Source organism: Scomber japonicus, chromosome 16, assembly GCF_027409825.1.
Source record: "Scomber japonicus isolate fScoJap1 chromosome 16, fScoJap1.pri, whole genome shotgun sequence".
NCBI classification, from domain to species: domain Eukaryota; kingdom Metazoa; phylum Chordata; class Actinopteri; order Scombriformes; family Scombridae; genus Scomber; species Scomber japonicus.
Window position 1 is genome coordinate 30945219 of NC_070593.1, and position 18298 is coordinate 30963516.

An 18298-nucleotide genomic window follows, 5' to 3' on the forward strand; every position below is an offset into this window, starting at 1 on the left:
CACTTTTAACTTTTAAGAGGATCTTTTTATGTAATACTCAGTTATGTTATATATATATATATTCTCTTCAATCTACACACAATACCCCATAATGACAAAGTGAAAAAGGTTTTTTAGAAATGTTTGCAAATTTATTTAAAATAAAAACCTGAAATAAGTATACTCTCCCTTTACTCAGTACTTAGTTGAGGCACCTTGAGATTACAGCCTCAAGTCTTCTTGGGTATGAAGCTACATGGGATATTTCTCCCATTCTTCTCTGTAGATCCTCTCAAGCTCTGTCAGGTTAGATGGGGAGTGTCATTGCATAGATATTTTCAGGTCTTTCCAGAGATCAGGTTCAGATCTGGGCTCTGGCTGGTCCATTCACAGACTTGTCCTGAAGCCACTCCTTCATTGTCTTGGCTGTGTGCTTAGGGTCGTTGTCCTGTTGGAAGGTAAACCTTTGGCCCAGTCTGAGGTCCTGAGCACTCTAGAGCAGGTTTTCATCAAGGATTTCTCTGTACTTTGCTCCGTTCATCTTTCCCTCGATCCTGACTAGTCTCCCGGTTCCTGCTGCTGAAAAACATCTCCACAGCATGATGCTGCCACCACCATGCTTCACCATAGGGATGCTATTAGGCAGCTGATGAGAGGTTTTGGTTTCCTCCAGATGTGACGCTTGGCAATCAGGCCAAAGTGGCCTTGGTTTCATCAGACCAGAGAATCTTATTTCTCATGGTCTTAGAGTCCTTTAGGTGTCTTCTGGCAAACTCCCAGTGGGCTGTCATGTGCCTTTTACTGAGTAGAGTCCAATCAACTTAATTTTAGATAGATAGATAGATAGATAGATAGATAGATAGATAGATAGATAGACAGATAGATCTAAACTAGTGTTAAGAGTGCTGTAACCTGTAAAAGCTAATGGGTACTCATATTTAGTATAAAAGGTGCAAGGCACGGTGTCAATGCAGAGTAAACCACAGTAATGACAAAATCCATCTTTGACCACTAACTCTGTCTCGACTAGTTTTTCTTTTTTAAATGTAGTTTTAAAACACCTGGATTAGAAACAGTTCTATCAGTGAAACATTCTTGGTCCGATACCAAATAGAAACATAATCCACACCACAAACTGACCATCTTCCAGTTTCCCACAGGCTCAACTTGAATGACACAAGCTTTCCCTTTACTTTTCCTGGCAGGTCTCTGGGCTTTGTCCACAGCCTGAACCAGAGTGAAACAGGCCCCCACTGCCCTTTCAGTAATTAGTAATTACCAACTTAATTGGGCCAGCGAGCCTCTCTTCAGATTCTACATCTAATCTAAAGGCAGCTGTAGGATTTCAGGGAATTAGGGAATTCTCATTACTAGAAGGGCTTCATTATGATTTTGCTGTCTGCAAAGGTTAAAAAAATTAACTTTTAACATGAACTCTATGGTACTCTATGGTGTCCTGTGCTTTATACACACACCATCTACTACGTCTTTATGGCACAATGCAACGTATTCTCATCCTCTGTTCGTATGCTTCACATCTACTTTTAAATGCATTTTTGCACAAAAAGACTTTTTGCTGCCATCACTTCAATTGAAAGCACATTTGAGGGATATTTTAACAGTCAGTCAGTATGAAGAGGAGGAATGATTATGGCACATATTCATGTGGACACCTGACTGTTGATTCATGACAGACTTTAAAAATTGTGAACCTGTCCTTTAAAGATTTCCTATCCCATAAATGGATTTCAAAACATAGCTATACAGTGTTATTTTTTTCTACTCATCCAGGCAGTGTACAGTGAATTTTTGACTGGCACACACTCATCTTGCACATTGAGTGTATCTTTGTATGTAGTATGTATGGGACTTTAACTATGCATGTTGGTCAGATCCATTATTCAACCGAGGTCTGAATGAACAAGAAATGCAAGTTTGGCGCAAAGTACTGCATGACATCTGTGATCAAAAGTCTTCTGTGGAGACATGGAGGAACTGGATTGTGACATGAGGTAACTACAGTGTGGTCAGAAACAATAGTTGGAAAGATGGCAGAGGAGCATATAAAGCTATCAAAAGCTAGATGAGATTACAAGTCTGTGTACTTATCATATATTAAAATACAATGTACAAATCAATGTGAGGCATACAGTGTCACTATGAATGAAACCTTCAGAGTGATATCAGTGTGTGCGTGTGTTTGTGTTTGAATTGAGTAATATATATATTTCATATAGGATAGGCCACATGTTTATCATGGATGGTATATAGCTGAGAATACACTCAGCTTGAGATATGTTAATATTTTCCTGTTGCTCCTTTACAGTCGAGGCAAAAATGTGATGAATCAAGAACAGAAGCTTCAAACCACCAGCAGCAGAACCCTCCTCTGTGCTATTGATATTTATGTTCAATACATCTTAAGACAATACATATCATGTCATGCTACTGTTTTGAACCATTGCCTAAAGCACTGTACCTGCTCTTTTACAGGTGAAGTGAGAACTGAAGAGAACGCTGAGGTTGATAATGCTGCAGGTGTGATTTGAGAAGTTTTTGTGGTCCTTTTGATACATTTTGATACATTTTCACTGTGATTCTGGGTCTCCCACACTGTCTCTGCTGCCACCACAGAGCAGAGAGCATGTCATGTTATTTGACACTGGAAACTTTCAAAGGGATATTAATGAAGCAGGTTAGCAGGCAGGAGTAAAGTGCAAAAGGCAGGAGATGCTTTTATTAAGGAAAATATCAGCAGAACAACGTTGAGGCAAAAATAAACTTTGAGAAATTCAGCAAAACTGACTTAAGCTGAAACAACAAAATAAATTCTGCAGCCCCACAGCAAACTGCCACCTGTTCTTCCTTACTGACCAATGAATGGCATTTTACCTTATTTTCATTGCGCGAAACATGACTCCTCGCTTTCTTCACATCTTAACTCCTCCAAGCAAGGAGACACGAGCACAGAGGAGTTCAAATAATCAAACAGGCCATCTGTACAGCAACTGTACATGCATGCAATAATTTTTTTTTCAAGTCAGTGTTACAGTGTGGAATCCTATGGAGAGACTATCATGAAGCCTGTTGCATCTCTGTATAACCAAGCCTTAAAGATAATTGATAAAAAAACCATGTCACATCCTGAAGCAGTATAATTTGAAAATCAAGAGTGGGACCACGCCACAACTGCCACAACTTTACATCCTGCATAGAATGCATTCCTTATCAACCAGCCACATTAAACTAAAGCTTCATTGTTTACTCAACGGCAACAACAGCCACCATCGCCAAAGCCAATCACCACCCTGATCGGCACACATGACATCCCAGAGCCCCGTAGCCCCATGGCCACAGCACCCCCTGGCAGGGGCCAGGGGGAGTAGAATAATACATTCTACTCTACTTCTACTCGACTTCTCAGTGTTTATACCAACAGCACGACACATCAGTTCTGCAGACCCCTGCCGTTTCTGCACTCCATCTGCACCACTTCAATTCAGCTAGGATGTTTGATGTCAGTGACCCACCGTATACTCAATCCAACCTTGGCTCCTCGCCTAGTTTGACAGCAGGCAGCTTTTATCTGGGACATCCAGCTCCAGTTGATACAGCAGCCTGCTCTAGTCAAGGCTCCTGGCACTGAGGGCTGTCAGTACTCTGCTTCAGCTGGGACATCCGCCACCAGGATACCAGCACCCCCGCTGTCTCCTCTTCGAAGTACCAGGATCACCCATATTCGCAGCTCCACTGATCCCTGCAGCTCATTTCTCCCAGGCAGTGACATTGGGATATCATGGCCCCAAAGCGCCACTCCTTCAGCAGACAGAACCATGCAAGCCAGTTTTGGGTGTTCCATGGTGGATGATTGTTCTCCACCAAATGGCCAGCTGAGGCCACCTCCTTACACATGTTTAACTGTCGTTCTATCTCGTCACTACAAACATTTCATTATCAACGTCCCTTTCACACGTTCAATGTAACCTACCTGTCGTTCTATCTCATCACCTCGACCATTTCATTATCAAAGTCCCTTTCACACGCTCAACGTAAGCTACCTGTTGTTCTCGTCATTATCTATGCCTCTTAGAGCCTCTCTTCATCTCCGAATTCAAACAAGTGCCTAATCATTCCCAGCTATACCAGCACTTTCTCCATGTATCATTGTCGCACCATTCTTAAGATCCGCTCAGTCTTTGGTGGAGGTTTTGGGGGTCCTCGCTGCCTGGGTGCTCCGGCGGACCTTCTATGAGCCTCCCCATAATGCAGTCAGCAACAGAAGAACTATGCTCATCAATCATTTTCTTAATAAATCGTTTAAGCGCATCATGTTGTGGGTGTGATCCTTGCTAGTGAAATGCTTGCAAAACCTAGCAGCAGATTGTTTATGCAAACTTATCAGCAGGCAAAGTAGTAGGATCACCAGGGCCACAGTAAGCAGCAACTGTAAAGTTACACTTCATAAGACCTTCTTGGGGTAGTCAGCTTTTTCCATAAAAGGCTCAAATGTGGAACACATTAAGAACCAAGATAAAACTGATGAAAAAAAATTAAAGATTTTTAACAAAAATGTGAAAGTTTGGCTGAATCAAAATCAGAGATGTGAGCAGTTTTAATTCATTATTTTAGAGAGGATGCAAGGAAGGCTCACCAACCTGGAACCCATCACCTGCTCAAGTAAGTATGAGGGTGAGCTACACAGATACTTTCTAGGCTTTCAAAGCATACACAGGCCTGATAGCGCTCCGGCGCCACGCCGGATTTCCGGCGTACCAACGTGTTTGCTGAAAAAAAAAAAAAAAAAAAATCGGGTTTACGTTCGCATGATCTGACAATTTCTAAGGTCTGAGAGGCGTTTTCACTCTAAACTACATGGCTGTAGTATCCGTAGTCTCAGTATGCTATACAAGCAATACGGATCCTGCTTGACAATTACGCTAATCAGGGCATATACCGTGGCTTAGGCTCCTCCCAGGGAAAAAAGTTCTAGTTTGTTTTACTATCACCCCTGCTTACAGGACAGCACACAACTCTAAACAGTGGATTGTTCTGTTACTAGTGACAATCACACACTCTGCTAGAAGCATACAAACAGTTGGTGCACCAAGTTTGTTTACTACAGAACAGTTGTAGCCATCTTCCCACATCCTAACAATTTCCAGTATCTCACTGCTGAGAAGACCTAATGATGCAAACCTGACTGAGCAGCTGATTTACCCCTAATGTCAAAGGCAGAATAACTGCAAATAACATACAGCTGAGCGCCTCATTCAAAAAAACTTTTAAAGATGTACTTGTATCGACAGGTATTTTTATAATATTGTGTAATTGCTGCTCTTTGTTGTTTTATTTATTGTTTAATGTTTCATCTATTTATGTTTGATTATTGTTTTATTGTGTTTTGTGTATGTTATCTTCTTGATATTGCATTGTGTGAATCACCTTGTAACCTCAGTTCTGATAGGTGCTATAGAAATAAAGTTTATTATTATCATTATTTTATATAATTTTTTATAGGGATGTAACAATATTGCCAATTTCGTGATATTGCAATAGTGAAAATGCCTCAGTACTGTCGTGGGACTGTGACGATCGTAAATACATCATTAGTATAGCCGCATTGTACTTGCAGACAACAGCAGGGGCTTAAAGACTCCTGCATTATTTACAGGGTGAAAAACATTACTGAGCTGCTGCCTGATATTTATGAGTGATATTAAATATGCCTGATATTATGAATGTATAGTTATAGGAACATTGAGTACCAAAGTTGTCCCATGATGTTCACTACACTGCTGAGTGTTCATGGTGCATCACACTGAGTTGTCACCATCAGAGCCTGACTGCATGTCAGGATAATAACCAGTCCCCTCCAACCACGTTGTGGGGACCACCACCTTTCTCTCATTCCTCTCCTCTGTCTGCCTTCCTGCTCCAGCATATGTCATTTTGCCTGTGCAGGGGTGCGTTACACAACCTGCAAACCGTTGGCTACCTGGTTTGTATGCAACGCACAGAATTGACTGTAAGCAGGCAAGAAGTTGCATGCAAACTGTGGCAAAAACCCCAATTTAGATGCATATTCTCACTGTGCTGTATACATGTGCAAAGAATTCTCCTAAACCTGAATTATATCACGTCTTAATTGGAAAATGCTACATTCAGAATAAGGCCTTAATTCGGAATATCCAAACAGGATATACTAATATGACATGTATCACATCTGGATATTGTCATATTTTGAATAATAGTGGAATATTAATATGCATAAAATGTAATAAGTCTGGACAGGAAACAGATCAGAACTAAAAGGCAACAATGTTTTTTTTTTTAACTGAAAGACACCTTTAAAAATGTGTGCTACCTAAGGTCCTACTTTGGACTAGACAAACATACACAAACTCAGAGTCACTCACAGCTCTCAATCTCCAGGGTGCAGTTCTGCTCATCCAGCGGGTATCTGCGCAAGTCCATCATGCAGGCAGCTGTAGTGGTAATCCTATAAGACAAAAGATTCAAGTCATATACTGATATCTCTGTAAAACAATCCATCCTAAGCTCTACAGTACTGTGCCCTTAGATTACTGCACTTCCACCGGAAATTCTCATTGCATGCACAAATGGGCGATTCGGTTCACACCACAACACATCCAGCATTCACAGTTCACAGAGGAAAACATTTCATTTCCTGATGCCTGCAGAAACACTTGACTTTAAAAAAGAACAAAATCTCTACCACACACCACCTCTCCACATTTACCACACGCAAACACACACACACACACACATACACACACACACACACACAGAGACACACATGCGTTGAATTCCACATTTGGTGCCTACTCTGTCCTCAATCACACAAATCCCTTTACACCTCGACTGGAACTGAACTATCTGTTTCTTTGCCATAATTGCCTTTGCCCCGCTGAAGTCACGACTGCGGCTCCCCTCCCTTTGAAAAGCTCCATGTTCATTCTTAATTACAACTACGAGTAATTAAGAATTAACACTAAAATCCAGACAATCAGGTGAAACCTGTGACTCCCCCCCCTTTTAAATCTCACATCTGAAGGAATAAACACTACAGTTTGACAATTTAGGAGAGAATTAATGATTGAGTCATTTTGTTTTTTTACATTTCTGCACTGTGAGTTAATGAGAGTTATTGGTGATAGTGAGACAGGCTGTAGTCATTTATTGGTCAGTCCCTTTTCATTTGTTTTCCTGGAACAGAAGCAGGTCCTGCTTATAGCCTCATACAGCTGATTATGGGTTTGTTGTACAGTGAAATGGTCAGTCATCATAGTCATTTGTTTAAAACACAATTAAAGCTCATCCCAGCTAGCCGCCAAAATCATTTAGGCATATTACATTTAATATGCTGTAATGTGAAAATGTATCATTGGGGTTATGGACAAGCAATTGTCTTGTTGACATGTAGTTACAATCATTCATAGTGCAGATTTAGCAGCACCAAGGATATACAGGACAAATAATCCCTGCATGCTTCACATACTTTATTCAGGTACTCAGCACTGGAGGACTCAGACTATGCAAAGGGTAGGGGTGGCAAAATATAAGGGGCACTTGATACATTCACCCCATCTGTAGAGAACAATAATGCATGTTTGGTAAAAAAGTCTACATCTCCTATTATAAGATTAACATGTTATATAGTTTAGAAAACAACAGCCTGTATTGAAAATGTATTTACTTTTTAGACATTGATTTTGCAAACAATACTGTAATTAACAGAGAATGAATCATGTTTTAAATGCTTGTTTTAGGCATGGCTTTGGCTCAGGAAGTTAAGTGGGTCATCCAATAATTGGTGGATCAGTGGTTCGATTCCCAGCTCCTCCAACCCACATGTGGATGTCTCCACCAGCACCCGGTGGTAGCTTGCCACCGTCCATGTATGAGTCTGTGGGGAAATGGGTGAATGTGGCCTGTAGCGTTTTGCATGATCAGAAGACTAAAAAGGTGCAATATAAGTGCAGTCCATTTACCATTTAGCATTCTCAAACACATCTATAGTGAAAATATGTAACTTTGGAACTGGTCTAGTAAGGGAAGCATCCCTTTGTTAAAAAAGTGGATTTATTGATTACTGCCCATTTATTTGATATACAAGTGCCTTTAAATGCCAAAAAGCTGATCTTAAGCAAATCCTTGTGGAAGAACTAGGGGAGAAGTGCATGTTTTCAGAACTTTTTATGGCTGCTGGTGAAAATATGGAGCACAAAGAGATTTGGCCTCACATACAGTAGATCCTCTGATTCAGCCTGGCATGACTGCCAAGGACCTACTGCTGAGTTCATATAATAGACAGCAGCTCAGCAAAGTTGTCAAAAAAGATGCCACAGTATTTAGGTGGCATGTAAATATTTATGAACCATACGATATCTGCTTGCATTGAGAACAACTCCTTGTCCTTTCTCATGCACCTAGCTTCACTCATAAAACTGAAGTTGGGAGGGGTTGACTCAATATGGACAGCTGCACTGTTATCTTGCTCTAACCAAGTCTAAGTTAAAACAAAATCAAGACTGTGCTTGATAATAAAATCATTGATAAAGAATGTTTTTCCTACCAAAGACTTGATGTGTAATAAAGCTCGGTTTAGTGTCTTAAAAGCATTATCTGCCCAATTTTGTGGCTGTGGTTGACCTGTTACACCGGTCTTTTTCTATTACCTACCAAGATGGGAATTGAGGAGTCACCCAGCACCCTGGGCTCTGGCTTTTATTGGGAAGAGTTATGAGCCTTGCATCCTGAAACCAGCACATATCAGAGGAGAGAAAATGGGAGATGGATGAGGGGTGTAAGCTCTTTCATCTGGTCAGTGAACTCCAACAGGAGGGAGGAGCATGGATATATTATAATATTAAAAGAGCTGGGTACCAGACCAGTGATGGAGCTCATTCAGTCCTATAAGAATTGCTTGACTGGCACATACGCCAAAAAAGTTTCTAGCTTCCAGGTTTGCTTCTGTGTTATGTGACCCACTGACTATGCACAGTCAAGTTTCCCCCACTGGCCTTTGCTAGTTCCTACCCAGCCAGTATGTTCATGTGGTCGCCATATGAGTTAAATGCAGGCTATGTGGGTACTGAGTGGGCATTGGCTTGAACATGGTTTCAGTAACATGGGCCCCACATGTGAAGCCCACATAGGCTGACTGTATGAGCCCCATAAGGGATGTAAGTGGGCTAAGCAGGCATGGGCATAAAGAGGGCAAATTGTATGGCCCCCATATTGTTTCAGAAACATGGGCCCCACATGTTTAACTCACCCAGTTGGGCCCCACCTGAAATCCAGTCAGAAACATTTGAAGCCCATATGGGGACCAAGTGGGGCCACCATGGAAACTGTGGACAAACCCACTTAGGACCCATATTGCAGCCCAAATTGAACCCTTATGGGGCCCACATGGACATGCTGGCTGGGTACTTGGGCCATAGACTTTACATTGTGATGACATCACAGATGAGCATAGACATCCACAATCAAAGTTTAAGGCCCAGTCATTAGCTTTCCCTTTTATTTTTTGATTTATTCTCAGTTCTTACTCTGCTGTGTGAAGATGAAAGGTTATCCAGGTCATAAGATCTAGGGTCCTACAACAGTGGAGCAAATCTGTTCTCCAGGTGCACACTTGGTTGTTGGTGAGACTTGTTGTTAGTTCTCCTTTCTGCAGCTGTCCACAGCTGTGTCCTATAAAGAACATGGGTTGATGGGCTGCTCAGCCTGGATGATAATGCAGACCAGGCAGTCTAATCACAAATCTCAGGACGTTGGGCTCTGCCTGTTACTCATTCTCCCATTTCTCAGGGAAATTATTTACACATTCCTCCTGTTTCTTGGTCGTCTTGTTGGCACTAATTAATCATGTGTTACCATACTTTTGTCCACTGTTTTGAGTCCATGGTAAAGAGGTGATGTTCTCACATAGTTCATTTACTTCCCAGGCCGCTTCAAACTGGCAAACATTGTTTCCAGCACTGCAATCTTCTGTAAAAGTTTGCAGAAGTCTTCTATGAAGAGGTCAAAGGCAGTTCAAACTTGTGTTGTAGGTAGACCATGCTCACGTAGTACTGAAGAAGTCATAAAAACTAATATAGGGCTGTTTCCACAGCAGGTCAGTCTATGTCACAAAGTGAATGAAAGAAAATAAAATACAGTCACTGCTGTAAACATTTACCTCAGGCCAAGGTCAGCAGTGTTTTTGTAATGCTATCAGTGGGTGAAATCTAGCACTAGATTTTAAATCCAAATTATAAATACACTGGATGCACCTATGATTGGATTGACATCCAGTCTATGCAAAAATGCACCTTGACTCTAGATCAGCAGCAGTAGTGAAGAAGTGTCTGAAGGAAGAGTGCTTAAAGCTTCTTAGTTTAGACAGTAGTTCAGTGGATGGTGTAATTTGGACCTGACATAAAAGCAGGTGGTTGGAAATGTATTCTATATGTATCTGTATCACCTGCATCTTTAATGAGGAGTCTGCCTGTTCCTAAATGCGGCACAGCTGTGCAGAACTCAGCTCTGCAGGTTTCAGGAACACCCAATGATACATGACAAATGATTAAACATTATTAACTGAGCTGAAAATATACTTTTTAACACTTGTCATTGGAAACTATTTTTCGAAATATTGTTTGCTTCCCCTGCTTTGAGGGAAAATGGATGAACGATGTGACGTTGGAAGCCAGGAAAAAATCCACTAATGCTCTTTTTTAAGAAAAAAAAAATGTCCATGAGCATCTTTCACCTATCTTCACTCAGCTAAAAGTGTCCAGCTACACACACGTCCCCCCATATTCAGCTGTTATAATGTCAGGATGTAAAAAGCCCCCTCAACACATGAATATTCATCATTTTCTTACCGTGTTAAATATTCTGGGGCTGCCTGTCCATGTCTTGGACACACTGAATGCATTAAAGAGCACTGGGTGAATAATACAGCAGATGCAGAGAGTGGGGAAGGGTAGAGTGGAGGTAAATATAGACAGTGTAACCTGTCAGGCAGGACTGCTACGTGGTCGCTGTTCATGAAGTTTTTACTGGACCAACTATGTTTACATGTCAGTCATGCACACATATCCTGTGCTCAGTAGCATTTATCAAAACTGAAAGGCATGGTATACCCATACTGCTTTAAGGCCAATTTATGCTCAACGTTAAATACGGATCCAGATACGGACGGAGCCTTCTGTCCGTGCTCCGTGTTCATTTTGTCCGTATTTCTGCACGTTTCCATAAAGCTTACAGATACGGACCAAACAGAGCAGTACCACCGGAAAGCATGGGGGGCAGTGTTGCTGTCACTGCTCGATACGTGGCTCTAGTGCAGGGGTGGGCAAACTACGGCCCGCGGGTCACATCCGGCCCGTTGGTCTTTTTAATCCGGCCCGCCGAAGATTGGTACAGTATAAGGTTTGATGTGAATGATTGCATGTATTTCATTTTGACTTGTAATGACAGGCATTTCAACACCAGGGGGCGACCGTTTTGTGTTCAAAAAGACGTCCGGCTCTATACAAGTCAATGGAGAATTCACCAACTTCTCACTTGATTTCTAACCTCAGTAAACGTTTTCAAAATGTGTTTATGGTCTCAATCGCTAGTTTAAAGCCTTCTTCAATGCAGTCTGCTGTTCATTTGTGAAATGTTGGCCTCCCTGATTTTATATTTGATGATAAAGCAGGCTACGTGGCTACGTTGTGATTGACAGGTTGATTGACCAATGTCCTTGAGATCCAGCCCTCTCAACCAATCGCAGCCTCCCCGCTCTGCCGTTGGTCCCGCCCATACGTCTATCCATGACTCCGCCTCATGCCCATATAAGTAGAATCCGTGTTCATTTTTTCCCGGCATGCACCTGAAATTTTCAAGATGGCGCTGCCTAGATTCAATACTATTGGCTTCCGAGCAGCAGTCCACAAACCAATGGATGATGTCACGGATGTTTTATGATTTCCAGTTATCATTCTTCTACTGGTCAGATCAGAACCCATCTACAGCAATGTCAAAGAAAAGAAAAGTCGACAGTGAGTGCCGGGTTTTTAAGAAAGAATGGACGCCTAAATACTTCTTTACTGAAGTCCGGTCCAAGGCTGTGTGTCTTATTTGCCAAGAAACCGTAGCGGTTTTAAAAGAATACAACATCAGCCGTCACTTTTCCACCAAGCATGCTAATTACGCTAGCAACCTTTCACCACAAGAACGTACAGCTACCGCTGACAGGTTGGTAGCTAGCTTGCAGGCTCAGCAAAACACCTTTATTCGAGCAACTTCCATCCAAGAAGCAAGCACGAAGACAAGTTACTTACTGGCATTCAAACTAGCAAAGGCCAGCAAGCCTTTCTCCGAAGGGGAGTTTCTTAAAGAGTGCATGGTAGAGACAGCAAGTATTTTATGTCCTGAGAGCAAGAACAAATTTGAAAAAGTGAGCTTATCACGCAGGACAGTGACTCGCCGTATTGAAGTAATTGACGAACACTTAACTAGCAAGCTAAACAAAAAAGCGGAGTCATTTACATTATATTCTTTGGCACTGGACGAAAGCAATGATATAAAGGACACCGCTCAGCTTTTATTTTTTATCAGAGGGATTGATGAGAATTTCAAGATAACGGAGGAGTTTTTGGATATGGAATCCCTGAAAGGAAAAACACGTGGAGAGGATTTATTTAACAGCGTGTCAGCGGTCATACTGAAGCACAAGTTACCTTGGAGTACGCTCGCCAACGTTACCACAGATGGATCACCAAATCTGACAGGAAAAAACGTTGGGATGCTCAAGAGAATTCAGGACAGGGTGAGAGAGGACAACCCTGAGCAGGAGGTAATTTTCCTACACTGTATAATTCACCAAGAGGCACTGTGTAAATCCGTGTTGCAGCTTGACCACGTAGTGAAGCCCGTTGTGAAACTCGTGAACTTTATTCGAGCAAGGGGACTTCACCATCGTCAATTTATTCATTTTCTTGAAGAAACTGATGCTGATCACACGGACTTACTTTACCATTCTAATGTCCGCTGGCTAAGTTTGGGAAAAGTATGCCAACGTGTGTGGGAGCTCAAACAGGATATTATTTCATTTTTGGAGCTACTTGACAATACTGACAATTTTCCTGAGCTGAATGACACAGATTGGCTTTGTGATTTAGCTTTTACTGTGGACATACTGACACACATGAACGAGCTGAATGTGAAGCTACAAGGAAAAAAACAGTTTGTTCATGAAATGCAAGCAAACGTCAGAGCCTTCAAAACCAAGCTGGTTTTATTTTCGAAGCAAATGTCAGACAAGTCATTTGCTCATTTCCCCACACTGGCTACGTTAAAAGAGGCCCCGCACCATGTGAAAAAATATGGGAAATCACTGGATGACCTGCATGAGGAATTCTGCCGTCGGTTTCGTGATTTTGGAAAAATTGACAGGGCACTTCAGCTGGTGTCATGTCCCTTCTCACACGACCCGGAAACGGTGCCACAGGAGTTGCAGTTGGAACTGATTGATCTCCAATGTGACATGGTGTTAAAGGACAAGTTCAACGCCCTGAAACTGGATGAGTTTTATGCTTCATTAAGTGCAGCCAAATTTTCAAACATTAAGAAGATGGCACAGAGGATGCTGGTGTTGTTTGGCTCTACATATGTGTGTGAACAGACTGTTAGTGTGATGAACACCAACAAAGCACCCCACAGATCCCAGATGAGTGATGAACACCTCAGATCTGTTCTGAGAATTGCCACAACAGAATCACCACCAGACTTCGATGCACTAGCTAAAATGGGTGATCAACAACACTGTTCTCACTAAAAAAGTATGTTAATACTTCAATGCTTTTTTCTGTTTATGTTTGATATGTACTGTTAACAAATGCAGTTTTTTTTATATGTATTGTATCTTGTGCTGACCTGGCCCGTCTGTCAAATTTTAAAAGTCAATGTGGCCCCCAAGACAAAAAGTTTGCCCACCCCTGCTCTAATGAGACTCGAAGAAGAAATAACAATGACTAAACTTTTTGAGGAAAGGTTGTGTGAGTTGGTTAGAAACTTTAAACATATAGTTTTTGTCTTTTATGCAAGAGGACAAGAGGAACATTATCAATATCTCCTCCACAGTCGCCATGTTTGTTTTTGAGTTTGTTGTTGTCATAAACTTTTGACTCTGTGCTGCCCCCTGGTGGATGTATTGGTTAACATCCATGCCAACGTAAAGGACGCATGGAAGTATGTGAGCAGTGATGGTAACATCGTTTGAAAAGGACAGATACATTTTTGTATGTACATTGAGCATAAATGGGCCTTAATGATCACAAGATCACGAGTTTACAAAATTAGACATAGATAAGGTAAAAGCCAGTAGCAGACTACACACTCTACCTCATGAACCACACAAGACAACATAAATAAAAGTAAGTGCATTGACTGATTGTGCAAACCTGATCTCCTCAACCTGATGGCAAAAGTGTGCTCCCCTTTGGGTTTAAGCCTTGATTTCAGAACAGCCCCACCTGAGGATCTAACACTGCACACTGGCTCTTATGGGTTCAACACATCTGTTATATAGCTTGGAGCCAGATGTAAATAAATGTGCTTTAGAAGTGATCAGTAAATTCTTTAAATCATTTTCTCTGAGGATCTCTGTCCCCAGTCTAATTGGGGACAGGAAACCCATGGAGAGAAGCCAGGATTGGGGTAATGTTGTCTGTCAAAACCAGTAGGAAGCCTATGCTGCTTTCTGGTGAGAGAGTTTATGCTATAAAAAAGAGAGTTACAGAGAAGATGAAGTGAATGAATGTCTTTTTCCAGGTCACTGTGTGAAAGCACTGGTGTAAGTCTGGAGATGGTTCTTTTTTGAAGGAGGAATGACTGATTCAACTGTGATCCAAAGTTTAGATGAAGTTTAGAGACACTTGTAAGTACTTTTGGTGAGACAATTTACACAGAACAACTTTGTGCAGTTTATTAATGACACTGTCTATTTATAACTACCACCACATGACTTTCACTTGGTTATTTCAATAAAGAACCAAATGTCATTGAGACCAACCTGATGTCTACATCAGCAAATACTGATGCTTTGTGACACAAAAGGTTCCCTTTGGTGTCTGTGTGAGACTTTTCTTTAATGACATCCTAAACTTTTCTCATCATACACACATAAAAGTGTCCTTGATGACTCAGCAGGTTAAATGTTATGACCATCAGTTTTTTCTTTCATTCAAAGAGGTAGAAAGAAAAGAATATTTTGTTAGCTTTTTTTGGATAGCGGAAGGCCACATCACCCATCATCAGCCACTGTTGCTATGGAGATGAAACCAGTCTGCTTTGCTTTATCCTTTACAAAAAACATAATTATTTTCAAACTCATTAGGATTTTGTGTGTGTAGATGAAGTCTCCCTGTTCTCTCTCTCTCTCTACCTCTCTCTCACACACACACACACACACACACACACTCACACACACCCCAAGTGTTTAATTGGATGACATGGCTCAATATTAAATATCCTCAGCCATAACTTCTTGGAAATATAAAAATTAAATTAACAACTTCACATTGTACAATCACAGGCTGTATAAAAGGCAGGTTAGAGCTGATGAGCACTTCGTTGTGAGCAGGTGTTGTGTTCAGCTACTATTTTGGGTAGTCTGCTGTCAGCTGTCAGTGGGCTTCATTCCACTTCAAATTGCTGTTAAGAAAAGGTGTTTTATAGCCTGTGATTGTAAAATGTGTTTTTAAAACAGAGTCTTCCTCAATTATTATTGAGCCACGTCATCCAATAACACACTCCAACGTTTAAATAAAAAAGAAAATTATAGTTTCGAAATGGGTAATGCGAAGCAGACCGGCTTCATCACCATAGCAACAGTGGCAGAGGATCATACGTAATGAAGTATTCGCGATCATAAACTGACCCAAAACAAAAAAAATTAAAACTGAAGGCCTCGATACTGCCATTTGGTTTTGCTGAGTTATAAAGGACACCTTTGTTTCTTTGTGTTGAGAAAAATTGAAGATTGAAAAAAAAAACTTAACATGGGCAGTGACATGGGACTGATGCTCACATCAGAATCAGCAGAAAACCAGAACTGTTGCTCTGATTGTCTAATATTTGTACAGATGGCTTTATATTGGAGTTATTTCAAAGCCCAGTGTGTCTCATTCAGATGCTACAGAGTACCTTGTGCATCTGTATGACACTCAGAGTAGCATGATGACAAAGCATTGATATTTGATGACCTGGGAAGGAGAACTGGTTGGTAAAGCAGAGCAGCCCAGACACTTAGAATATTATATAGAATATTATGTAGAAAACCAACAGCTGGTCCACTTTTTATGATGGAAATTGTTGAACTACAGAGTCACTGTTAAGTGCACACTGATGCCTGTGCACCTTCATCTGGCCTGCTAGCAACTAAAATAACACACATTTTACAGAGTGATATTTTTGCTTTGTAGTGATGTTTTCAACTGACATCCAAATGAATTGCTCCCAAAATCTCCTTCTATGTAGCAGAAAGTCTAACCTCATGACTTCATGAGCTTTTGAATGATTTGTTGGGGCAGAGTCAGAGCCTCACAGCCTCTACAACAACTGCAGGTTAAGGCACTCACTACTACTTCTGATGCTGCCGTAAAACAAAAAAATAAAAGCCTGTGCTAGGCTCAGGTGTCATTTAGACTGAACAGTGAGATTGATAAAGACATCTGAGCTGATAGTACATGTTGAACCAGTAGAGAACCATTTCTGCCATTGCCGTTGTGGATTCCCCACATGGTTCATATTCCAGCTGAGGCACAAACAATAACAACAAACATGGCTTGTATTCAAATATAGACAATGCAGATTGGGAGACATGGACTGCAGTTGGAGCTCTCCTGCAATGCTGTGAATATAAAAACTGTTTGCAGCACTGACTTTGAATGTTTCTGTGTCTGCCAGATATGAAACACGTTTGGAAGTAAAAGTTACAGTACAGACAATTTCAGCTGTTAAAGTTGAGATAGCGACAACACCAAATCTACATTTAGATGTTATATTGCCCCAAAATATGAATGAACAATATTCATATGTTGATGAATGCGCAACAGCATTTGTATAAGCAGGTGTACACTGTGACACTCTGCAGAGAGCCTTTACAGGACATGTGAAGCTCATATATTCACATGTTAAAGACTGTGTTAAGTGAATTCAGACATTTTCTTCTAAACACATTAAATAGGTCTAAAAAAATGTATTTCTAAAAAAGGTGTAAAAAGCATTTCAACCATTTAGATTTGAATTGTGGAGCTAGGTTTCACAAAATGTGTTTCAAGATTTCTGTGTTCAGGATTTAGTGGACGGGTCTGAAAAATCACCACTGCGTTAGCATAAACCCGCCCCTGCTGCTGTAGACGTATAAATACATTCAGCGCACACTATTACTACTACAGTTAGCCAGTTAGCTGGGTTAGCCACCGAGCTAGCAGCTGAGTTAGCCGCCGAGCTAGCAGCAGAAAGCTCTCAGAAGTTGTCCATGTTTCTGGCATAGGTGGTGACTTTGATTGACAGGTGACACTTGGTAGGGGGCGGGGCTTCAGCGAACTTGGCGGGCACTCCCACAACGTTTGAGAGCAGAGAAAGAGGCTGATTTTTACTTTGAAGCCTAATTAATCATTCAAATTTGGCAGGGTGGTTAACTACACACTTTTCTGTGGTATGTCAAACACAGAACACATATTTATTCTTACTTTACACAGACTTTAAATGTCCAAAAACATACATTGTATACAATATGTGACTGTCATGCCATCACATGTAACCATGTGACAGCACAGGCCCAGCAACACAGACTAAACTTGGCTGCTCTGTCATCTTTCATCTCTTTTTGGTATTGAGGCCAGCCATCCTCCATCAGTTACAACTGAACAGAACTGATGCTACTGGGCTGTGGACTACTAACTGTAAACAATCAGACCATATGTGTCTTAAATGTCTTGAGCCACTAATAACCGACATGTGTATGTGCCAGTCATTGGTGAGGTCATTTTGGGAAACCTAAATATAACCCTTCTGCTGGCAGCATGCACACTGGATGAATAATTGTGGGAGCCTGCAGGGGATAATGATTTTGCAGCATGCCAGTGGGAAAGAAATCTTCCCAGTTCCTTCAGAAATTGTGAGAATCTGAGATGAGATGTCCTCATATTATCTGAACAAAATGATTTCAGGGCACAGGAGATAGAGAAGAAATGACAGTAACGTGCTGATAACACATCACAAAATACATACTTTATCCTTGTACAATGTGATT

At 41.2% G+C, this 18298-nt stretch overlaps 1 protein-coding gene across 1 annotated transcript in view; it reads right to left on the reverse strand.

The window, feature by feature from the left end:
• The window catches only part of gabrb1 (gamma-aminobutyric acid type A receptor subunit beta1), a 114291-nt gene that overhangs the window by 8061 nt on the left and 87932 nt on the right, over positions 1 to 18298 (reverse strand). The window contains exon 5 of the mRNA XM_053335836.1: positions 6396 to 6478. Within this exon, the coding sequence (XP_053191811.1) occupies positions 6396 to 6478 (83 nt within the window). The remainder of the gene's footprint in view (positions 1 to 6395; positions 6479 to 18298) is intronic.